Raw genomic sequence first — 24,595 nt, 5'->3', positions numbered from 1 at the left:
CTCAGGCCAGCAGCCAGCCTGGTGCTTTCCGACTCCTCCCCCCACCTGCAGGCCCGCCCCCTCTGGGCAGTTGCTTACCCTCATGCAGGCGGGGCTCTGCCCTAGGCCTGCTGGGAAATGTAGTTCTGGAGGAAGGTACAGTTGTCTAATGTTAGGGTTTATGCACCTCCAGGCTAAGTTGTAAGAGAAGGAGCATGCCGCAGGAGAAGAGCTAGCCCTTGGGATTCCTCTTCCTCCAGATTTGGGCAGGTTGAGGCCTTTTCGGTATAACGCTCTCATTAGCTCTCCAGAAGTTTTCCCATATGGAAAAAGGATAGTGGAATTCTAGGAGGGTCTCAGTAGCTGAATGCAGGTCAGATTCAATCGAGGACCTCAAGGAGGGAGCCTAGTTCCACCAGCCGGGAGGCCCAACCTATTGGTTCTCACCAGAGCAGACCAGCAGTGTCTGAGATTGGAGACTGAGAAGACTGACTTCTGCTATTTTGCAAGGCCTAACCCCGACCCACTCCCTTTGGTGACAGCCCTTAGAAGTGACCGCGCTGCGAGAGGTGGGGATGCCCTACCATACCCCTGTCCTCAAGAGGATTAGGGTGCAAAAATACTGGCGATCCTGGAGATTCCAGAACACTCCACTCTTTGCTCCCTCAGGAACAGAGAAGTAGGACTTTATTCCGTAATCTGAAATTTCTTGATCATGAAACCTTTCAAAATTATGTTTAGGAAACCTTGGACTTGGGCGGGGGAGGGCAGCAAGAGTACTTGAACATGGACTTTTGGGGGTGCTGTGATGGAGACTCTGGGAACAGAGATCAAAAGATTTGGGTATAGGGACATGGCTCTGACTGCAGAATGAAGGATTCTGGGTCCACTGAGATATAGGGGTGAAGGGACATCTAGGTTTGGGGAATATTGGGGAAATAGCTGTAGGGCCCTCCTGGGATGAGAGGTAGATGGGCCCTCCTGCACAGCTAGGTGGACCCATTATTTTGGGCTCTGAGATGGAAAGGAGGGGGACATTTCCCTTATAAGTCTACTCTTATGTGTCAGGAGGGCACTGTGGGTCACCTAAGGGAAGTACTGAGATGATAGGATGGGAAGGGCTCAGGTAGATGACTGCCTACATCTCAGTTGAGGGATCTTGTCAGAGGCCTGAGTGACTATCTCATCAATGCCAGATCCTGTTGGGTAAGGACACAGGAGGCAGCCGTTAGGGTGAAGAGTTTATTTATTGCTCAGCCCCCTTGGCCTGGCCAGGCCAGCCTCTACCAGCAGTGGTAATCAGGATAGTTCTCCGACACAAACTCAGGGTGGACCACATAGTTGTTTCTCTGGGGGCCACCGGTCTTCTTGAAGTGACTTGTGTCCCATCTGTGGGGAGAGATGGGTCAGCCCTTTTGGACCCTCATACTTCTGACTCCAATTCTCAAAGCTAAACTTATCCCACATTTTGTCCCCAATACTGACCCCAGACTCCAACGCTGACCTCTTGACCTCAGATTCTACTGTTAAATTTTTATTCCCAATACCCTGCTCCCTAACATTGGCTTCTTACTCGTTACTTCAAGCCCTGAACCTACGCTCTGATCTCTAGACTTTAAGCCTTACTGCCAACCTGTAACCCCTCAATGCCGTCTCCACGCCCCCTCACGGGGTCCTCACTTAGTCGCCAGCTTTGATGTCCCCGTGGTACTGGCGCCCCCTGGTGGCACATTCCAGTCAGTGCATCGCAGCGGACGTTTCCCACCCCAACTAGTCCCCCGGACCCCAGCCGCACCAAGGTTACAGCTTCCCTGCGTGTGCTCATTTGCCTGTGTGTGCGCCAAACTTACCTAAGGTTCGGACAAGGGTAGTACGATGGCGGGGGAGTTATAACAGCACATTGCATTCCGGCCCGGTGCTCGCAGGGCGATACACTCCTGGAGGAGGACGCAGAGGGCAGGATGGAGTTGGGTGGGCCTTTTGATATCCCTCTACGCCCCAACCCAGACCAAGACTCCCAGTTGCGCTTCAGATGTCAGTCCTACGGTTCGGATATTCTCCCCTCTGGCCTCCTGGTCCTTCAAGACCCATCGAAGCATCGTCTCTGGGAAGACACCTGGAAGTCCCCCTCCCCGTAAGGCCTCGTTTCTGCCGCCCAGGCTGAGCCGTGGAGACCGCTGGACTCTGGGAAGGGTAGTGTCCAGTCACTAAGGACCTAGGAGCCACCAGATCCTGCCATGGGACGGCACTTACTCCAGCTCTTACCGATGGGACGACGTTTCTGAGGCTTAGGAAATTTCTCTGTCCCCTATTCCCTTCTGAGCAATAAATCCAGTCTCGCACAATGAATCAGGCTCTCAGCCTGGGGAGAGGCGGAAGTATCGCCAAGGGGTTAGGGACAGGGTTCTGGACCTCCCTCCTCCTTTCACAGCTCTCTAGACGGACGCAGACATTGGAGTTCTCCCAGGCTCGGCCTGCCTTGTCTAACACCAGGTGCAAGAAGGCTGCCGCCTGTTGAGCGCTCGGGCCCCAGATTCGTCGACAATAACACTCGAGACTGTCTACCTCCCGAGGTGGTGCGGGTCTCGCAGGAGGCCAGGGCCCCTCTGGTAATGCGGTCACCAATTCCTCTCTCTCTTAGAACCCGGCGATGACCCTGCCCATTACCAACGGTGACCCAAGGCCCAGGAATAGAGGACACTGTTCTGAGGACACATGGCACTCCCTAAACTAGAACCTGCGGCTCCAGGGCCGGGTGTCCAGGTAGGAGGCTTGGCCGGTGGGCATGGAAGGGGATGTGACTGGTGCACGGGGGTTTTTCCTCACAAAACCCCTCTGGAGGAGGAGAGGTACAGGAGCCCGGTTGACTTTGAAAGCAATTCGGAGAGGGATAGGGTCGGGAATTTGGGGGAATCTTCGTGCAGGTTCTCTCTTCTCAGCGGTCCGCTCAGACACAGGCGCCCAGTAAGGGGGCCCCGCGGGCTGGAGGCGGAATGGGGTCCAGCAAAGAGACAGAACAGAGCTAAAAGTGGCGTGGGCTGGAGCACGCGGGTAGGGCGGGGCCCTGGGGGCGGGGCTCGATTAGGGGCGGGGCTCGGCTACTGCGCGCGCTGCCCCGCGAACCTTACAGTCGGCTGCTCTGCGCACAAAGGCCGCAGGCGGCGTTCGATGCAGGGTGGCCCGGCGACGCAGTAGTCCATCCCGCGCAGACAGTAGTGGCGGCCCGAGCAAGCGCTTTCATAACCCTGGAAGGGCAGGCGGCCCGGCAGCGGGTCCACGCACCCGCAGCGAGGCGTGATCTGCGACAGCGGCTGGTTGCGGGACAGCGAGTTCAGCATGTTCACCACTACCTCTCGCTCTGTGCCCGCGGTCCCCGGGCCCGGGCGGCCCAGACAGAGACACAAGGTCATATGACACAGAGTCATGGGAAGAGACAGAGTCAGAGACAGGAAGAGATGGAGACACAAACAGGGATAGAGACAGGGTTACACCCTCTCCAGGGCCCTCGGTCTCCACCCCCTACCCCGGGTCCCTACCCGCCATCCTTTTGGCCTATCCGTTCCCCTCCACTGTCCCATCACCCGTTACCGTAGGCGTTGAGTCGCTCCGGCTTAGGAGGGTACACCAAGGGCATTCCTCGAACTACTGTCTCCATCCCGGCCTCCTGGAAGTGGCACACACGGTACCTCAAGCTCTGACCCTTGAGAGTTCCTCCTTCTGGAGGTCTTCCCAGAACACCCAGACCAGTCCCTGGCTGCGCCTTCTCCCGCCCTCCAGATGCTCCCCTACTCTCCCGCTCTGAGTGTTTGGGCTTGTCGCTGGGCAACGCCGTTTACTCTGCCTACCAGGGGTTAGGGGTGGAGGTGGGCTGTAGGTGGACCAGGTCTGGACCTGGGCCTCTGACAACCCTGTCTCAGAGTTCGCTTTTGATTTACCTCTCTGTGTGTCTAGCTGACTCTGTAACTGTGTCTCCGTGTCTCTCTACTAGGGTTTTTTTTTTTTTTTCAATATTGCAGTATTGCCTAACTATCAGAGTCATTTGGGGAACTGGTGAAAAAATTTTGATTCTTGAGGAATTCTAATTCAGAAGGGTTCTGTCAACCCGAGGTCTGTCATCAACCTACAGTTAAGAACCCTATTCTTGGTGAGCAGGGTATAGCTCAAGTGGTTGAGTACATGCTTAGCGTGCACAAGGTCCTGGGTCCAACCCCCAGTAACTCCTCTAAAAGTAAATAAATAAATAAACCTAGTTATCTCCCCCACCAAAATATTTAAGAACCCCTAATCTTGCCTGAGATTCTCTCAGATTCCTGCTTTCTTCACACCTGGGTCTGTGGCTGGACTCTTTCCTATCTTCTTGGAAGACTCCCCTGTATCTATCTGCACTGCCTCTGGATCGCGTTGTTTCCCCTCCCTTTGTCCTTATTCACATCACAGAGGGGAGGGAGGAGCAGGTAGACTCAGCCTATCATTGACTCCTTACCAGACCAGCCAGGTGGCAAGCTTCGGGAAGGTAGCTCATTAAGGACTGCACACCAGCCATATGTCCACAAAGCCTAGCTGATATTGGGACTCAGGGGACCCAGCTCCTAAAGATTGGGACCCAGGGGCCCAACACAGCTCCACTCCTGAGCTCCCTTGTTTTCTAGAAAATACAAACCCTAGTCTCACAAATGGGAAAAAGGCTTGGAGCATTGTGAATGGGAAAGGGCTAAGGAACTAATGGTGAACTATCAGTCATTGTGGTTTGGGACAGATGGGGATGTGTGTCCCAGACCCTAGGCATCTGTGCTCTGCACAGTAGATACCTTAGGCAGCCGGGGAAGGTATGTGGTACATTTGTTCCAGCCGGTGCAGTTGTACGGTCCCATCCTCCATTTGTTATACTGGTTACCACACAGGTAGTTTGGGTTGCAATTGTCTGCTTGATCATAGGGGTAGAGACGTAAGACAGTGTTACTCTTTATTCTATCCCCTGATCTGGGACCCCTTAGATGTTTCTTCTCTGATCTCCAGCACAAAGCTGGACTCTCACTGATCTCCCTCAGGCTGGAGAAGCCCAGCGTGGCCCCATGCTTGTCTTAGACACTGAGATGCAGCCCATATCCCATCTAAGGCAAGCTTCTGAGTGGGGTCTGGATCTTTTGAGTTGATCACTTTTCATCCTGGCACTACCCTCTCTGAATCAGCCAACCTGGGAACCTTGGAAACAGAGCCTCCTCCCAATTCCTTCCTCTCATCTTCCACATCCAATTTCCAAAGTTTGCTTATTCTGCCTCCTTAAAAGCACTTGAATCTATTCCTTCTTCCAGCCCCCCCCATGATCTCTGCAGCACCCCCCACCCCTGTATCTCTGCAGTGCTTAAACTGAGAGACAACATGTCATGGTTAATAGAACGGACTCTGCAGACAGACTGCTGTGGTTTAAATTTCAGCTCGGCCAGGTATTAACTGTGTGTGACCTTGACTGAGTTAATTAATTTCACCATGTCTCAGTTCCCTTAATTTTAAAATGGAGATACTATCTACCCCACAGGGTTGTTGTGAGATTTAAATGAGTTAATATTTGTAAAACACTTAGAACAATGCCTGGAATATAGGAAATTATTATTATTATTATTATTATTATTATTATTATTATTATTATTATTATTATTATTATTATTATTATTATTATTATTCTACTGGTTTCCCTGCCTCATTTTGAAATCCTACAGTCCAATCTCTACATGGAAGCTGTGGCACTTACCATAACTGAAAATCTGACCAGAACATTTCCCTATTTAAAACCCTCTAAAGTTCCACCCATCCAGTCACCTAAGTCTGCCCTACAAGTTTCTCTATGATCCACCCCGCTAACAGTCTGAAAGAACACATGTGAGAGATTAGGAAAGGAGGTCCAGGAGCCCTAGAGAAAGAGCAAGTGTGTATGTGGGGAGCAGTGTGTTAGGATTTGGAGTTCTGGGTTGGTAGGTTTTTCATACTGAGTTTAAAGTGTTTGGGGCCATCCAGGTAAACTTGACCATAATCAGATAAAGGAGAGTGGAATTCTGGTGAGAGGTCAAGGTTAGGAACAAGGGCTTGGAGTTGTCAGTAAAGATATGGGTTAGACAAAATGGTCTCAGGAGAGAAGAGGGCTCAGAGCAACACCTTGAGGAACCCCATGTTTCCAGAATGATTAGACCAGAGACTCAGGAATTTGAGGCATCAGAGAAGCTGAGGAAGGAAGGAGTTTCACGACGTAGAGCGTGGTCAGAGTGAAATGCACAGAGTAGGTTTCATTAGGTAAAGACTGAAGAGTCCCATGGATGAGGTAATTGGAACCATACAAGATCAGTTTTAATAAACATTAAACATGAATGTAGGAGATGAAGATTTATCATCAATTCATCCAACAAATACTTATGAAGCCTGGCACTGTTCTAGATGGAGGCGGCACAGCTGTAAATAAAACAAGATTCTCGGCTTGTTTGGAATGTACAGGGAGACAGATAATAAACACCTAACCAAGTGAGAAAGATACTGTTTCATAAGGCATAAGGAGTTAGGAAGTAGAGATGGTGAGTATAGACAATATTTCCAAGAATCTTGGCTGTGAAGAGGAGGAACAAGAGAAATTTGAGGCAGGAGGAAATCAGAAAAGGCTTCCAGGTTGAGGGGAGAGAGGTGTGGTGGGACAGAGGGATGCAGGAGAGAAGGGGAACCTGATGGAACAGGGTCACTGTGAAGATAGGAGGAGGTGGCACCCAGAATACATTTGAGGGGATTGGTGTGGAGGAGGTTAATACTCCCTCCCTCTCTCCAGGGATAAGACCTGGGCCTCTTCTCATTCTTTGGCATTGACTGGGAGCTCCCAGAAGGCAGGGCTTGGATCTCCTCCTCCAGTGTCATGGTCAAGATTAGGATCAGGTCAGGTGGTTGGGAGTCCAGCTGGAATGAGGGTGGTTAGAGAAGAAGCCCAGGTCATGGGTGGGGATAAGGTTTATATAGGATCAGAGTGGAGGTCAGGATCCAAACTGAGTTGAGGTGAAGGGTGTTTTTTGGGGTCACTGAGTGGGCTTACAGTTGGGTGACGGGTGAGGCCCTACCTTCCTCTTGAAAGAGCCAGTATTTCTCAGGCAAGTAGGGGTGGCCTGGTATGGACCCCTTATAGCTGTAGTCCTGCACAGCACATTTGACCATCTTCTGCAGGGCTTCAGGATCCACGTGGCGCCGCATAGTCTGAGTCAGGCCCTGGGCAAGGGGAGAGGGGAGAGATAGCCAGGTGCACGGAGGCCCCAGCCTTGGCATCCTGCTGGACCTAGATTTAGCCCCTATTGAGAAGGTCAGGATGAGACTTTGCTGCTCCTACTCCCTGAAAACCTCTCAGCTGAAGGGCCTCTTGGATCCTCTGGGCCCAGCTGAGGTTTTGTTCTGTGGGCAGATCCTGCACAATCATACTACATATGGGTGGAGGGGCCCCATGACTAAAAGTGAGTTTTGCACACACACACACACACACACACACGTCCAGACATACACATGAACCTGTGTCCAGATACACTCAAAGACACACATGCAGATATACATCTATACATACACACTCAGACATGCTCATACACACACAGAAACAAAATCAGTCATTTAGAAGAACTCACAAATGTCAGTTTTTCCATCTGAGGCTTTCCTCAGATGTCTGTAACCTTTGATTGTCTGCTCATGTTTGAGTAGGAGACTAAAAGCTCATTGGAGGCTTTGAGCTGTGGGTGGGCTTTGTCAACCATGAGCATCATTGCAGGAATGATCTGGCTAGACTGTTTTTTGCAAACTCTGTCAGTATCTTTAGATCTTTTCTCTTGGGCTGATCAGATCCTTCAGAAGAGACTCTTGCAGTTTTTGGCCTGAGAGTAGTGACCTAGCTCCCAGTGTTCTGAGAACCTAGTGGGGAAGAGGGCTGTCGGAGGTTTTAGCATTCAGAATATGGAGGTTCACCTGTTTTCAGTGTAGTACCTCGACTTTAACTGGGCCTGATATCCCCAGTCCTGAGATCCTTGCCAAAAAATAAGCCTTCTGATTTTTGCAGAGATGAGGCGGGCAGTCACCATATGGTATGGAATAGAACAGGGGATGATTAGTGGCTTTAATTGTTTCTTAACAGCTTTCAAGTCATTATTGTTTTAGTCTTGGTCCTGTCCCATCTTTGGTTCCAGAGAAGCCTAATATTACCAATTTCTGAGCCTTTCAAAAATTCTGCAGTTTTAAGTTGAATTATGTCTTATGTTTCCCACTGCTGGCTTTGGATTTAGCTTTCTCAGATCTGCTAAGTTAGTTACTTCTTATCTATTACACTTTCCAGCTTCTGAAATTTTGTTGCCATCGTCCCTTCCTTCTCCTATTCTTGTGAATTTATGTCTTAAATATCCATTTATTGTAGTTCTAGAGGGGTTTTAGGAGGAAGTATTTTTAACCCAGAGAACTGTAGTTATATATTCTACATGTTGCTTTATCAGTTACATGTTGTAAATATTGTCTCTCAGTTTTTGGCTTGTATCTTCATTTTCTTCTTGGTGTCTTTTGATGAACATGAATTCTTAATTTCAACATAGTTGAATTTATTAATCTCGTGTATAGTCTTTTGTGACTTAAGAAATCTATCCATATTCTAAGATAATGGAGATAATGTTCTGTATTCTTCTAAAAGCTATGCATTTTTACTTTTCATATTTGTCTGAATCTGTCGGGAATTGCTTTTTGGGTTTTGTGTGAATTAAAAATCAATTTTATTTTTATCCACATGGATAACCAATTGTCCCATGAGTACTCTGCTCCCACAGATTTGTAATGCCACCCCAAGCCTGACACATCTTTTCCATAGCTTTACTTTCAGTCATCTCTGTTGCATATGGTTTCCATGTATGTGTGGCTCCATTTCTGGTCTATTTTAATCCAATCTGTATATCCCTACAGTAATACTATGTTTCATGAATTTTATAGCTTGGTAATAAATATTAATATCTGGGCAAGTCTCCTTCTTCAGGTGTGTTTTAGCTATTCTTGGGCCTCTGCTCTTCTCCATAAATTTTAGAAACAGGTGGTCAAATTCTTCAAAAAACCCTGTTGAGATATTAATCCAAATTGCATTGAATCTTTAAAAAAATATATATTTTATTATTGTATCATTTTATTTTATTTTAAATTGGCAGGGGGAGGTATCTAGGTTTTATTTCATTTTTTGAGGAGATACTGGGGATTGAATCCAGGACCTCAAGCATGCTAAGCATGCGCTCTACAACTTGAGCCATACCCTTCCTCCTTGAATTGCATTGAATATTAATGTGACTTTTCCTATCCATGAGCATGTTATACCTTTTCATTTACTTAAATATTTTTTTAAGTATTCAGAGTTTTATAATACTATCCATAGTTTTACATATACTGTTAGATTTATTTCTACTTATCTTTACTCTTTGTTGCTAAAATGATATATATGTATTTATGATTATGCTTCCTAAATATCTGTTTTTGATGTAAAGAAATGCAATTGACATTTTTTATCTTCTATTCATCCAACTTTCTAAATTCTTATTCTAATAATTTGTAGATTTTATATACACAACTCTCATCTGTGAATAAAAGCTTTTACAAAAATTCCTTTCCTATTCTTGCATCTTACATGATATTGTATTCCAGTATTTTGGTTCTTTCTTTAAATTTTACAAATTAAAAATTATTATAATTGTTTTCTATAGATAGTTTGCTTAAGTTTATCTCATATTTACCAATTTCTTATAGCTCACCATTCGTTCTTGCATCTCAGACCTTCCTTTTGTGATCATTTTCCTTCTCCCCAAAGTATATCCTTTAGAAGTTCCTTCATTATGGTAGTAAATATTTTAGTTTTTGTTTGCCTGTAAATGTCTTTATCTTTCTTTTGTTGTTGTGGGAAGACATTTTGAAAATAATTTCTCTCTGCATGTTTTTAAGATCATCTCTTGAGCTGATACTGTGCAGTTTCATGTGAGTTACCAAAGAATCTTACGATTCATTTGTTAGTTGTGGAAAATTCAGAGCCTTTTTCTCTTCAGATAATGCCTATTCCCCTTTCTGCTCTTTCCTTCTGGGACTTGGAGAGGTTGAGTGGGATCTTCTCCTTCTATCTTTCATATTGCTTAATGTTTCTTTCATATTTTCTGTCTGTCTCTCTGTGCTGCGTTCTGGGAAATTTCTTTCACTCTATCTTTCATTTCACTGACTCTCTTAAGCTGTGTCTAATTTGCTCCTATACCCATCCATTGAGTTTTTGGTTCTAATACATGTATCTTTTATCTCTAAAATTTCTTTTTAATTTCTTTTAAAAATTTGTCTGGGGTTATTAAAAGTATAATCTTTTTGTTGCTTGTTTTGATGATTTCACGTTTTATTTAAAAAAATTCATAATTATTTTGTATTCTTTAACTGTTAATCTAATATCTGATGTTCTTAGAGGTTTAAGTCTGTTGTTTCTTGTTTCTGCAGACTCTGTCATATGGTGGTTTGTTTCCTTATATCCCTTATTGTGAGCTCAGTTTTGTTGACTGTACTCTGAAGGACACCTGGAAACCTACATTGAAGATATTTTCCACCATAGAAGATATACATTCATCTGTGTGCGTGTGTATGTGTGTGTGTGTTGGGGGGGCAGGGAGCCAGAGATCACTGAACTTTCTGGTTCAGTTTGTAGTTTACAGGTTTAATTGCTCCATCTTTCAGCTAGCTTAAAGCTTAAACTCCTGCTTGTAGTAGTGATAGTGGCATTTGTCCTCAAGGCAATCCTGTCTTCTAAATATACTTACCATTTGTCTCCAGGATAGTCCAAAACAAAATGAAAGTGAATTTTTATGCATGACCTAGTTGTTTTGAAGCAGGAGGGCCCTTCAGAGTTTCCAGACCCTCATACTGCCAGAAGCAGAAGTCTTTTGCCTTTGTTATTAATCCCACTGCTATCTGACTTTCATTCCTCTCCACTCACTGTAGCTGTCTGGCCAAATTGCAAAGGGTTACTACATCCAAGAGATCCCTTTCTGTGGCAACAACATTTGACACTGAGCTTTGTCCAATAATGCTGTCTTTGTCGGTTTCTCTTTGATTTTCCTCCTATCACTCTGTCTCCTTTTATGGCTTTTCTTCCTTTACCTTCCTCTTAAATATTGATATTCTCCAAAGTTCTGTCCTTTCTCTGGCCATCTTCTTACTCTTTTTTGGCAATCTCATTTACTCCTATGACTTCAGTTACCATCTATATATGCTGATGATTTCAAAATCTATGTCTGTAGCCCAAACCTCTTTCCTCTTCAAATAAGTATATCCTGCTACCCACCAGACGTCTTTTCCTGGAAGTCTTTGAATACTTTTGTCCCCAGATGAACTCCAAATCTCTCTCTAATCTGCAATTCCAAATCTCAGTTGGTAGCACTGCCATTCTTCCAGTTTCCAGAGCTCAAAACCCAGGAGTCATCCTAATTGCTCCCCTCTTCTTTATATCCACATGGTGACCAAGATCTGTTGATTGCCTTCCTAAAAATTCTCTCCTATTGAGTGTGGAAAAGCCGGCAGGAACTCTCATATTTTGCTGGTGGGCATGTAGATTATTAAAACCCTTATTATAGTAATTTGAAGTTATATCCAAAGTTTTAAAAATGTACATATCCTTTCTTCCAACAATTTCATGTCTATGAATTTATCCTAAGGGAATAGTTGATGTATACAAAGATATATATACAGAAATAATTGTACTAGCAAAATAACCTAAATTTCCAGTAATAGAAGGTTCCTTAAATATATGGCATGTTCATAAGATACAATACTACACAGTTATTAAAATTACATTGTAGAATATTTTTGAGACAGGAAAATGTACTTGATATATGGTTTTGTGAAAAAAGCAAGATACAAAATATTAGTAAATAATCTGACACCATCTTCATAAAAAATATTTTCTTCCTGAAAAGGCATATAATAATAAATTAACTGGTTATTTGGGGTAGGGAGATTATAGGCCTTTTTTCTTTGTGCTTCTCTGAGTTATCTCCATTTTCTGCATTGAGCACATATTTATTTTGTAAGCATAAAAATTAAAAAAATTCTCTCTTATTCAACAAATTCCCTTTCCCACTGCTGCAGTCTCTTCTTGTTTCCCACCTACAGCCTCCTCCCTCATCCTTTATCACCCCCCCGGGCTTCCTGCCCTCAGCCCCAGCCCCTCCAATCTCCTGCCACAGTGGCCAGAATGCGTAACTCACAATGCAAGCATGACACTCCCAGGCTCAGAAATCTGGAGCATTATGACCACATTTCTCAACATAACCTGAGGCCTTTGTGGTCTTCAGGCTCCTCTTTTACCATAGGGCTGGCCTTTCCCTCTGCTCTAGTTCTCAGTTTCCAGTGGGTCCCTGCCTCTGAGCTTTCCTTTCTCACATTTCTCTTCTGCTCGAAGTATCTTCTTCCTGGATCTCTTGGTAGACCTGCCCTTCAAGTCCCAGGCACAAGCTTCCCTTTCTGGCTCTCATACCAGTACACGCCTCTGCTGGTGCATGTTCCACACTGGGCAGCCGTACCTTGTTCACTTTTTGCTGAGAGCGCCTCAAAGGCAGGGCCTGGCCCTTCATTGGTATATCCTGTATACCTGGCACATGTAGCTACTCGGCAAAGTTTTTGTTGGATGGTACACACGGATAAACTCCCCTAGGCAGAGTCACAGTTAGACTCACAGATCTTCTCTCCAACGCTGCACAGCCCCACTTGGCCATCTATCTTCAAGTACAAACACAGGAGATTTGCATGCATATGAGTGATACTCATGAATAAAAACATGCCTATAGGCATAGCCCACAGGCAGCCCCAGGGCCTTTGCACTTTCTGATCCCTCTGCCTGGAACCCTGTTCTTTCAGCTCTTCACCAGGCTAGTTTTCATCTTTCCAGTGTCAGCTCAATGTCACCCTGAGAGAGAGAGCTCTTTTACCACGTCTTTATTTAAGTAGTTACTTTCCATTTCCAGTACCCAGTTTATTTCTGTTACAGAATTTTGGACAATTTATAAAACTCTTGTTTATCATCTATCTCTCCCCATCTCCTACCCTTGTGGAGTAGGAGGGGGCACCATGAGGGCAGGATCTTTTACTATTTTATGTATCATCATAAATTCCATGCCTAAGCAAATGAATCACATACACACAAATCTTCAAATAATTACAAACATATGGCAACCGCACATTGTCCAGACATACACGGCCATACACTCTGGCCTGCCCACCCCACAACCCCCGCCCCAACTCTCCACTTACCGGGGTCACAAACTTGTTGGCTTCCCAGGCCCACAGAGGTGGGTCCTTATAGACCTCCTTGATGGAGGTAGGAGCCCTGTACGAGTCACTGTAGGTGCTGATGGGGGTCTTGGTCTTATGGGAAAAGAGGAACATAGTGGGGTCTAGGGGATGCTGTGGTGGGCTCTACCTACCAAGGGCTCCTGCAAGACATCAGTGACCACCCTCCCCTTTCCCAGATAGCCCACGCCTCTAGCCCAGCAGGTGCCCCTAGCTGCTCTGCCCCACTCCTGTGGAGGATCTCTCAGCTTCCCTCCCCAACAGCCTTCCTGCTCCTACCCCACCCTGGTTCCCCCTCTAGGATGGTCCCTTCCCATTATGATATCATCTGGCTCAGCCCCATCCCTGGAGAGATGGAAGAGGTCTGATTTCCTCCCTACCCCAGCCTCTTCCTGCTTCAAGCCTCTCAAAACAGCCCAATTTCCAAGAGTTCAGAAGGCCCCTGGAGATCTTCTAGGCCAAGCTTCTCACTGTGATGAAGAGAAATGGAGGTTCTGAGAGGTCAAGTGACTCGCCCAGGGCCATGCAGCTGGTCGGTGGCAGGCCTGGCCTGGGAACCCACGGGTGGAGGTAGAGTGAAATGTGCACTCTGAGGATCAGTTCTCTGCCCTTCCCAGCCCATCTGCCCCACACCCCAGGTAGGGAGCTGAGGCTGGCTTGTTTGATGCTTTTAATATCATTATTTGTGTTACACGATACACAACCAAGGATGATGGTCAATACTGCGATGGAAATGTTAAAAAAAATATTATACACGGCTCATGTCTTCCACACATCTTCCTGGAAATAAATTAGTGAGCGCGGAGAAACCTGGCTGGGTGGCCGCCAGAGCTGAGGGTAGAGGGAGTGTTAAGGCAGTATCTACAAGGGGGAAGGTGACAGGGGGCACACTAAGGCCTCGATTCCTCCCCTCCAACCTCCCAGGCAGGGAGGAGGGAACCATGCACTCTCCCTAGACCCAGAAGGTGCTGGCTGCCAGCTTCCTACCTCTCTACACCACTCTCACTGCCTTAGTTGGAAGCCCATGCCTGCCAAGGAACTAGGTATATCTTCTGGGGAGGGAGCCTTTCCTATGTTCCTCAGGGCCAGAGGGGTTGAGCAGTGGGCCAGAGACACACAGCAGGTCAGCAGCAAAGGCAGGGGTCTAAATGAGCCCTGGTAAGAGCTCTTCCGGGAAGAGAGGAGGTACCATGTTCTTGAAGAGTGAGTTGAGGAGCCTAGGGTGGTGGTGGTAGTAATAGGAAGCTTGGCTCTGGGGCCCAGATGACTGGGGGTAGGTGTGCTGACCAGGGTGGGAGAAATAGGCTCTGATGGGGGCCAGCATTGGCCTTGTAGATGCCTTCTGTGTCCTTGCCTCCCTCTGGCATGTTGTCATCATCTCACCAGGGTCCCTGCACTAGAGGAGGTAGGGGTGGCTTGGAGGAGTTGAGGGTGCGGAGCTGCACCTCAATACAGCAGAGCTGGCAGGCCCTGGGTGTGGTGCAGGGAGAGTGCTACCCTTCCTAAGCCAGCAGCCTTACGCTTTCTTCTCACTGTCCTCTCCCCCTTCCAACTCCCACCTCCCAGGGGAGTGGGCCGTGGCCGTGTCCTGCACATGCTTGTAGCATATGAGTGGTGTATATTAGAGTGGATACACCAGCCAGTGTCGGGGGTCAGCATGGAATAATGGCCCTGGAGTACGGGGTTCGTGGGACATGGACCTGAAGAGGCGGAGGCTATCTGTGCTTCTGTGTTTCTCTGTGTGTGGTGCAGGTCAATATTGCCACCCCAGGGGAGGGCCTTGGTCACCTCTTCCCTCTTGATTTTCATCCTCAGCTTTTCTGGCAACTACTCCTGCCCCTGCCACCAACCAGCAACAGCAGAAGAAGCAGCAGTAAACACATTCTGACTCATAGACACCCCACACAGCCACACACACAGTATATATCCACACACACATACACATTCACAGACACACACACGGATTCCCCAAAGATCTGCAGGTATTCAGACATACGCAGGTCCAACAGGAGCCGCCCCCTCTCCTTTCCACACAGACATGCAACTCAGGAAGCCCCCAAAGACACACAGACCTCCCTCTCCACCTCTACAGAAATTCCTGTGAAGAAATTCCTTCAGATTTGAAAGGACCTTAAAAATAATTTCAGATGCGGTTCATTGTACAGTTGAGGAAGCTGAAGCCCAGAGAATGTTAATTGTCTTGTTGGAGATAACGGGGAGAGTGCCAGAACCAGGGCCAGAACCCAGGCTTCTGACCCCCAGTCCCCTGCACTGCTGAACAGCCTCTCACACTGTTAACAGGCCACACAGTCACTTCCCCACCATGGACACCCCAGACATCTGGAGAGACAGGCCCAATGCAGAGAGACAGACACACACCCTGACAGCCTCAGGCACACACACATTCTGCCAAGCTGTCCCTACCATACACATGCAGTTACTGTATTCTCCTAAGCTGGCTTCCTTGAAGATTCTTACTGGGAAGCAGCCTCCAGGATCTTGGGCTGGAGTGAGACGGGAATGGGGCATTCGAGGCCAGCCTTACCTCCTGCTTCCAGCCTGGGACAGAGACCAATGAACAGAACAGAAGTGTGTGTCAGGGGGTGGGGGGCCCAGAGAGATAGAGGTATTAGGGGCAGGTGAGGACAGATCATACCAACCTAAACTCTGGCCTGTCCTTAAGGCCCACCACACCCTCCACACAACCCAGAGAGCAAGGAAGGGGGTGAATAGGGCAAAGAGGTGGGAGAAGGCAGTGATCTGATGGGTGGGGGGCAATATCCCACTGGGCAGCTTTGCCAGGCTTTCCATCTGGAGATGAGAGAAGAAACACAGATGGTACATGGGCCAGCAGAGGGGCGTGTGGAGGGGGCTGGGCCCCGCCCCTACTGCTCTGGGCCTTTCTCCCTCCTAGCTCCTTCCCTTGTCAGGCTGGGGCTGGGGGGGTTCATGGCTTCGCTGGGGTGGGGCCAAACCCCTGGCTTTGTGCTCCCTCCCCCTACTTGTTACTGTTGACCTCCTTGCAGTCCCGTCACCGCTTTCCTCCACCGGACTGCAGCTTCGGGGAGGGGGCAGGTTGCTGGGCGAGGTCCCCCCAAGTAACTGAACAAACAGCCCCCTCCCCTCCTCAGCGCCCCGCCCCCCTCCCCGGGGTGGAGAGAGACCCGGTCTTGGTTTCTCCGGCTCCATGAACACACAGAGGTACACGTCCTACCATAGGAGGAAGCAATGACTGTTACGAGGTTGGCGACTCCAGGGGGCGTGGGGGCCAGGGGCAGGCAGACGAGCTGGGGAGGGGTTGGCCCCTGCCCGGTCCAACCTGGCCCCTGGCGACCCCACCCCGGCGGCCGCAGCGGCCCCGCCCGCTACTGAATGTGGCAGGCGGTGGAGGACGTGGCCTGGCAGCACATGCAGGTGGGGTTCACGGACTTGGGGGGAATGAGGTCCAGGTCCTCGTCGTCAGGGATCTCGTCTAACCGGTAGCCGTCCTTCAGCAGCTGAATGTTCAAATCTTGGTTGATCTGCTGTAGACAAAGGGGGGTGGAGGTCAGGCTCAGAGCGATACGGGGGCACCACCCCCGACTGGGGTTACAACCCCAGGCCATCTGCACCCAGCTCTGTCCTATCCCAGGTCTCCCTGAAACCCAGGGCTTTGCACAGCCTTTGGCCTCAACCTCAGTTCTGGCCTCCTTTACAGGAACATCCTTGTGGAGTCTGGCCCTGCTACATACCCTATTCCATTCTAACTTCCCATCTCAGGCCCTGCCTCTATTTCAGGCCTGCCCCCATAAACTGTTGCCCGTATTTCACACCCCATTCTATTTAAGTCTCTGTTCCAACCAAGTTTGAATACAAGCCCCGCCCCTAACCCTGGGCTCCCAGCATTAGAGGGACAGAGTCCAAGGCCTCACCTTTCTTTCACACCAGATCTTATCCCAGGCCCCACCCCCACCATGAGCTCCACCTAGCTTTGCCCATTGCTCCTCTCAGGATGTGATTTGGCATTGGTCCCACCCTTCTCCTAGATGGACGCGGTCTGGCTCAGGGGTGTCCAGGGCGGGAAGGGGTTGGGGCCTCACCTCAGCAGAGGAGTAGCCAGAGGAGGAATATCTGGACATGTCAAAGTCATCATCACTGGCCGTGGAGGAAAGAAGACAGGAATTGATTCCCAGACATTAAAGGGAAAACTCCCTGTACTCACCGCCCCCATCAAACAATACCCCAGCCTTCCCCCATGCTTCCAAATAAACAGCAGGATCTAAATAAAAACTGTGCTTGCTGTGGAAATGCAGTTTAAGACAGGTTCCTTAGCCCCACCTTTCTAAATAAATTGCCTTAACCTCCTTCTAATTCAAGTTGCTACTCCCCCACATCCCTCCCCAACTTTTTTTTTCTAGGCTCAAATCACCCTGGTTGTTGGGTTTTCCCAAAGTCCAGGTCTAGCCAGGTGTGTTCCCAGCAGTAGGACACCTCCCTCAGAGGGGGCAGGGCAGCCATTGGATCAGCTGTCCCAGGCCAGCAGCAGACTGCACAGCCCCCTTTTCCTCTCTCTGCTCTCCACTGTCTCCAGGTAAAAAGTTCCATTCCTTGGGGAAATTTTTGGAGAGCTCCTGGCTGAGGAGCACCCCAATTCTGACAATATAGCAGGTGTGGTCTGTACAGCCCACTTGTATGTTCACACAGGTTCCTATGGCTTGCCTGGCTGCCCCAATGTCCCCGTACATACCTGTCCGTGTCAAGGGCTACCAGTGGCTTCTCGTCTGGGCTCTGGTCAAGCGAGGAGTAGCCTTTATTGGGGACGACCAGCCTGGGTGGAGAATTTTGGAGATTGGATTGGAAGCTGGAGCATACAAGCCTGGCAAGGAACTGGGTTGGGCCCTGTCCCACCAATTCCCTCCCCTCTCCCACCCACTAACCCCCTCCCCCCACCACCTCGGATCCTGTGAGACTCTCTCCTGTCAGAGAGGAGATGGGCCTGAGGAGGGAGGGAAGAAGGGAGCCTCAGAACCAGCAGAGATATGCTGGCAAGGCAAGGTCCAGGTCAATTTGCGGGGGAAGGGAGCCTCTACCTTGTCCGGGCCATGACATTGTTCTTCTTGGGCTGCTGGTTGACGGGGCTGCCCATGCTGCCATTCTTCAGGGAGCCCTTCCGGGCCAGCTCCCTCTGCTTCTCTGCAGGGGAACATGGGAAGGAAGCTGTGTCCTGCCCTCAGGGCCACCCTGCCTTACTGCCCAGGGCAGCCTGGGCTCGGCCTCCATGGTGAAACCTCTTGCTTCTCTAAGAACTGAGGCGGGGATCCAACTCCAGGCCCTGCTGCTCAGGAGAGACAGTACTTGGCCCTGCACAACCTGAGGCAGATAGTGAGGGGCCACAGGAGGAGGCTGACCCCTGTATTCCAGGAGCTGTACTCCCAAGTGGGGCAGTTAGTGTGTGCCTGATGCCAGAGAAAGGTTGGAGAGGGAGAGATGGAGCAGAAGGATGGACCAGTCGGGGCTTCCTGCCGGTGACACCTTGAGCTGGAGAGAAGAGGGCAGTCTAGAAAGGAGGGATAGTATACACAAAAATGCATTTAGGAGTGAGTGTCATAAGTGTGGGTCTGGATGGGATGGAGGGGTGAAGATGGAGGGAGGTCAGGTTGGAACAGTAGAATACATTTATTCAGCCATTTGTTTTTTTGGCCAACATCTGTGTCACCAGTCATGTCTCAGGTCCTGTGTAAAGGGCTGGAGGCTCCCTCTGATTGCAGATTCAGAGTATGAGGGCCTTGAATGCCAGACAGGAGTTTGGGATTAATGCAGAAGTAAAAGAAACCACTGAAAGTTGTGGAGTGGGAGGGGCAGTACGGGGCTGGCAGGGTAAGGGGCAGGAGGCTGGGGGGCCACTCTGGCTAGACTAGTTCTGAATTCTTCAGAGCCTATGAATTTCATGGAGCTGGCCACCAGGTGACCCATTGCCTGGGTGGCACTGTTACCAGTAGCCAGGAAGCTGCCTGAGCCTTGGAGGAGGCCTGTCTCAAGTAAAGCCCAGATGTAGGGAAAATGAGTGCTAGGGGAAAGCTCTCATAAAACAATCATAAGCTCCAGAGAGAAAGGATAAGATGGGCACTTCCAGCTACTGTGACTCTGGAATTTCCCCAACCTCCATGTCTCTTTGTCTCTTATCTTTCAGTCTCTGATCCTCTTTCCTTGCCATGGCTCATCTGAAGCCCTCAGTCCTGACCCCCACCCTTTCCAGCAGGCAGCAGCTGCCATTACCACCCCAAGCCTCTAGGGGGTGCAATTTGCCTTAAAGTTGCTGGTGGTGATTTTCCTTAGAGCAACTGGGACAAGGTTGCGAATTTTCAGGAGTTTTGGTGGTAATGTAATGGACAGGGAAAAAAAAGTGTTACTTTAAAAGAATGTTGAAATTGTTTCACATAATGAAAAAAATGCTAACAATAAACTGGTAAAAAAAAAAAAACCTATGGACTACTATGCAACCATTTACAAGAATGAAGTCATTCTCTGTATACTGATACTGGAAGGGGTTCTAAGACATTAAGTGGGGAAAAAAACCCCAAAAATTTCAGAAAATGTGTACAGTATGATACCACATGTTAAAATACAAAATAAAACTAGAAAAAGCTTGAAATGATTATCTCTGGGGAGGAGAATGTGATGGGGGAGAGTAAAGGAGAAGTTATACTTGTTAAAATACTTGTGTTGTTAAATTAAACAATAATAAGCAAATAAAACTGGCTGCAGTTTGAGTCTGGTGTCCTAGGAAGATGAACAAATTCCACTAAAAGCTCTCTTGTTTAGAAAAACAGCCTGAGGGGCTCCCTGGATGTGGTCTGGAAGGAGAAAAGCAAGGTTAAAAAAAAAAAAAGTTGACTAACATAACAGGGCTCTGTGAAAAGGAGTCCTGGCAGCTGCAGAGGGAGAAGGTTTTAGAACAGATGGGAAAGGGCTCTTAGGAATAAGGAGGGGCCCAGTATTTGGTGGGCAGCTGGGGCCTGAGGTGAAAATGGGCAGGAGGGTGGCGGGGATGGCAGAGAAGTTGTGAAGGATAGTGATGGCTTATATTTAATTGTAAAATTTTTCCAGGATGCATACTGTGTTATAATTTCTCCTCATGAAACCAGTTTTTACAAATTAAAAGTCAGTGATATATGGCACACTTAGGTGAGTCCAATTTTGGTCCCTGAAGGGCGAGAGAAGCAGTGCTGGGCATAGGGTGACGTGGCTGCACGCAGTGCTTGGGAGCCATGTAACTTCAAAGGAGCAAACAGCAGCCTAAACTTACTTTGGATTGCACATGAGATAGACCCCAAGGGAAAGGTGAGTCTAGAAAGGGGAGGAGATATTTGGGTTTATTAAGAAATTAAGGGAAAGCTCCCCCAAACAGGAGCTAACCAGGCCCTGAGATCTCCAGATGGGCCAACGTTTGAATGGGGAGAAGGACTCAGCTTCTAGGCTTTGGGAGCCTTGTTCCTTTCTATGCCTCAGACATAGCAACTGACACCCCACCTCTAAGGCAGCTTCCTCTCAGCTGGGTTGATGTCTGATGGGACTTCCAACCCTCTCTCTGGGGTTCCATGCTTTTATCACTGTAGCTATCCTCCAGAATACCTGGAGCCTTCTTAGCCTCAGAGATGCCTCTAGAGTTTTGGGCTCCTGTAGAGAACTGCAGTTTCTCTCTTTGCTTTGCTGGAGATAAGGTGCCTGGCAGTGCAATGACTGTGTGGCTGGAGTCTTGGAATCATTTAGCCTGAGTTGGTTTCTTGGTGGCACCTCATTGCAGACCCAGCCCAGAGCACCTTGTCTGTCAACTCCCCACATCTCCCTCATCCCCCAGACACACTCACCCAGCTTCACTTGGAGCGGGGATGGTTTGTAATTCATGGCTACTGACTCACCCTCCCGGGCGTCACAGTCTCCGTCTGAGATAGAGGCGGCGGCTGGGTCCTGGGAGGAGAAGGCAGAGAGATAGGGAGTTGTTAGGAAATGGACACCGGGGGCTTCTCTTACCTATTCTCTCTGGGTGTTTCTCCCTGGCAGCAGGCAGGGGATTCAGGGAGGGAAGGAGAGACTCGTCTTTTACAAGAGCCAAGGGTAGAAGCTGGGTAGAAGAGCCAAGGATCTTGGTCCCACTGATACCCACCTGGGTGCCTGTCTTTTAAGTCCTCTGTGATCTGCCTCCCCCAGAAAGCCTACTGTGATTCCTTAAACCTACAGGGCTACCTTCTCCAACCTCCCATACTAGTTGCCCTGCTCCCTCAGAGCCTTTCCTGTGTACTTGTTTGGGAAGATCTTTCTAGGTTCCTGTGAGTTTAAGTCTGGATTAAGGTCACTCTCAGGTGCTCCCTGAGACAGGCCTTCTCCCTCTGTCTCCCCTAGCACTGGATGATCCCTTCCTAGGATCCAGAGAACTGACTGGCCAAACTAGGCTATACTTCAAGGCTGTAGCCCCTGCAGTTCTCAGGAGGACCTCTCCATTTCACAGATGAGTCCTGAAGAGTGTCTCCTGCGAGAACCTGAATGTTTGGCTGGGGGTGGCAGGTGAGAAGACAAATAATGACAAATCAGCTGGTGGCCAGCTAGTCCTGTATTGCCCAGATAGAGCTTGACACTATAGATGACCAGGAAGGTAGGAAAGCATGCATCCTGTGCATTGTCCAGGGTCTGAACCGTTTCAGTCTCCCTCACTGCCGTCCTTACTGACTTCTTCCCATTGAGATCGGCACTGTGCTGCCCAGAGTCTTACTCTAGCCTCACTGTCCCCTCCAAAACACCCACACCTCTGCTACAAGATCCAGGGCTTTGGCGCCCCCTGCCTCAGTCTGTTGGAAGGGGTTGGAGTCATTCACATTCTCCCTGAGAAACCGATGACCACTCACTGATATGGATTCCGCCACCCTAGCTATCCGCCTGAGACCACAGGGTGGTAAGCCCAAGGTCAGGTTTGCAGGCAGGATCCAGGGCTGCGCCTGTTCTGCCTCCGGGGATGTAGAGAGCAGACAGATAGGCAAGTAGAATGCTCCAGAACTGGCCCCACAGTGCCAGACCCAGGGATCTGAGTGGCTTCTGGTGACGCATCAAGGGAAGGATATATAGCCATTATGGTGGCTTCTCTTCCCTTTAGAATGAAGCAGCAGGGATGAAAACTTGCTTGTCACTAAGGGGAAAGGGAAAAATCTAGAATGTTTGGGAAGGAAGTCCTGGCCTTGTCTATGTTCCTTCAGGCCATCCAGAGTGCAAGGGCCTGGGTGAGCTGTGTTGCCACAGTGGTTAGTGAGTTCCTGAGGGCAGAACCTGGGCCTCTGACCTCTGCTCTGATTCCCATCCTTAGCTGTGGTTGAGGGGGAAGAGGTGGGAGGGTAGAAAAGGTGGGGGTTGCATTGCCTGCATCCCAGGCAACTTCCCATGCCACAGACCTTCCCAGTCCTTCATCCTCTACCTCCCTGGCTCAGATCCTCCTCGGGAGGCTGCTCACTGACAGCACCTGTGCCCTGCAGCCCCGGAGGAGGGGCCTCTAGTGGCTCTGACAAGCCTCTCTGTGGCCAAAACAGCCTTGCAGGTGCTGCCTGCAGGGAACATGGAGACCTGACAGCTGGGCTCTGGCTTTCCCCTTAGGCAACATGGAGGGTTCACTCCCAAAGCAGCCTGAGGGAGGCCTCTCAAAAGGTAAAACCCATAAACGTGCCTGTGGGGCCTTACCAGGGAAGCATTGGCAGATTTCCAATTTACTTTTTCTATAGCATTTGTCACATGTCACACATATCATCCATTTGGAAATGGTTTCCTCCTCTGGCTTTCGGGACACTGTGCTCCTTGGCTCATCTTGCCTCTTTGACCATCATCCCTCCTGCTCTTAGCCTTCCTCTCTCTGCTTGGGGAAGCCTGATGTCTTCCATGGTTTGGATTAACATGTGTATACTGGTAACTTCTAAATCTATGGCCTTCCAATTGTACATCTGTCTCCTCTGTAACCCTCCACTCCATCCACAAGAGTGTTAAGTTTCACTGGCCTCTCCTTGGGGCTGACTTAAAAAACTTGAGCCCTCAGGCATTTGGGGCTAACTTTTCCTTCCTCAGTGCAGATGACTTCATCAGCATTTCTTCTCTTGGGCTGGAGGTACTGGATGGCAACAGTAACACTGAAAGGGGACTGTGTAGGGAGGATGGGGCCTGGCTGGGGGCTGGGAAGCTGCTGAGCAACTCTGGTCACAGGGACCCTCATGTGGTCCTTGAGGCCACTGGCCAGGTCCTGGTGGCATCTGACCCCTGACTGAAAATGCCAGTCCCTTTGGGTCAAGAGCCAGGGCACAAAGCCCTTGCAAACCCATCATTCAGCATCTCCCCTGTCACTGCCCATGACAGAAGGCCATCCTAATGGCAGGAACAAAGATCTCTGGCACTGTGCCTGCAAACTCAAGTCTTTACTGTGGGCTTCCTGTCTTTCCTGAGAAATGTAGCCAATGTACCATGACCATCGCATGGAAATGTAATCAGGGAGATTAAATGTGAAATATTCATGAATATAAGTATCAGAGAGGAATCCAGGCAGAAGGAAGCATCTGGCTCTGAGAAATCAGGGAGAATTTAAAATGCCCCCCAAGGACATCTGACAAGAGTTAGCTGGATCCAGGAACTAGAGTGGCGATTAGCAAGATTATTAATAAACACTCAGCAGAGACAGACATTGAAATGCATCTCTAACCGAAACTCGTTTCTGCAATCCTTCACACAAATTCTCCAAAGACTGCAGAGATGATTAATAGTTCAGTCTCGCTGTTTCTGGGACAGAATATATAGGCTAATGGCCAGTGCAAAGCCAATATAATTAGAGGAAGGCAAAAGTGCCAAAAGAATCCTTAGTCTGGTCCAGTGATTTTCATTCAACTGTGTTTCCTGAACCCTGTGCCTTGGGCAGGGCTGAGTATGAGAGGAGAGCAATCAGAGGGGGTCTGGCTTCTCTTCAACCAGAATAGGTCTATTCTTATTTCATTCACATATCAGCCTTTCTGCAGGAATCTGGTTGGAGAAGGAGTTCTATTGTTTAAAAAAGAAAAAGAGGGGGATTAAACAAATCCATTGATTTAGTCCCATCTTTGAAAAATGCTTTATTATAGAAATTATCAAACTTATATGAAAGCAGAGAAAACAATATGGCGAGATCCTGGGTACCTATCACCAGGTTCAACAAATAGCAACAAATCATTCTTTTAAAAAATTCCAGCTCCTCCGTTTACTAGCTGTGTGGTCTAGGCTTCAATTTCCTCATCTGTAAAATGGC

The 24,595-nt window shown here is 48.7% G+C and overlaps 2 protein-coding genes across 8 annotated transcripts in view; both read right to left on the bottom strand.

The window, feature by feature from the left end:
• Positions 1-1,230: 1,230 nt before the first annotated feature.
• Positions 1,231-13,825, bottom strand: SPMIP6 (sperm microtubule inner protein 6). Of its 2 annotated transcripts, none has more exons than XM_074363149.1 (7): positions 13,279-13,825; positions 7,068-7,212; positions 4,788-4,900; positions 3,568-3,643; positions 3,103-3,337; positions 1,830-1,916; positions 1,231-1,368 (listed from the first exon to the last, which is right to left on the bottom strand). In XM_074363149.1, the coding sequence occupies exons 1-7, from the start codon at positions 13,411-13,413 to the stop codon at positions 1,263-1,265; spliced, it is 897 nt and encodes a 298-aa protein (XP_074219250.1). In that variant the 5' UTR covers positions 13,414-13,825; the 3' UTR covers positions 1,231-1,262. The 2 variants fall into 2 exon arrangements, with proteins under 2 accessions (XP_074219250.1, XP_074219251.1); XM_074363150.1 differs by having other exon boundaries at positions 13,698-13,825.
• A 149-nt stretch (positions 13,826-13,974) lies between these two features.
• FAM219A (family with sequence similarity 219 member A) overlaps positions 13,975-24,595 on the bottom strand; it is a 49,402-nt gene continuing 38,781 nt past the window's right edge. For 2 of the 6 annotated variants that reach the window (XM_074363153.1, XM_074363151.1), the window contains exons 2-6: positions 21,165-21,264; positions 18,387-18,489; positions 18,044-18,124; positions 17,397-17,451; positions 13,975-16,841 (exon numbers count right to left, since the gene is read on the bottom strand). In XM_074363153.1, coding sequence (XP_074219254.1) covers positions 16,683-16,841; positions 17,397-17,451; positions 18,044-18,124; positions 18,387-18,489; positions 21,165-21,264 — 498 coding nt within the window. In that variant the 3' untranslated portion in view covers positions 13,975-16,682. The remainder of the gene's footprint in view (positions 16,842-17,396; positions 17,452-18,043; positions 18,125-18,386; positions 18,490-21,164; positions 21,265-24,595) is intronic. The other 4 variants (XM_074363156.1, XM_074363154.1, XM_074363152.1 and 1 more) reach the window with 3 other exon arrangements.

Source organism: Camelus bactrianus, chromosome 4 (genome assembly GCF_048773025.1).
Source record: "Camelus bactrianus isolate YW-2024 breed Bactrian camel chromosome 4, ASM4877302v1, whole genome shotgun sequence".
In the NCBI taxonomy this organism is placed as follows: Eukaryota; Metazoa; Chordata; class Mammalia; order Artiodactyla; family Camelidae; genus Camelus; species Camelus bactrianus.
Note: the sequence above shows the minus strand (reverse complement) of the source record. Positions and strands in the feature narration are given on the sequence as shown.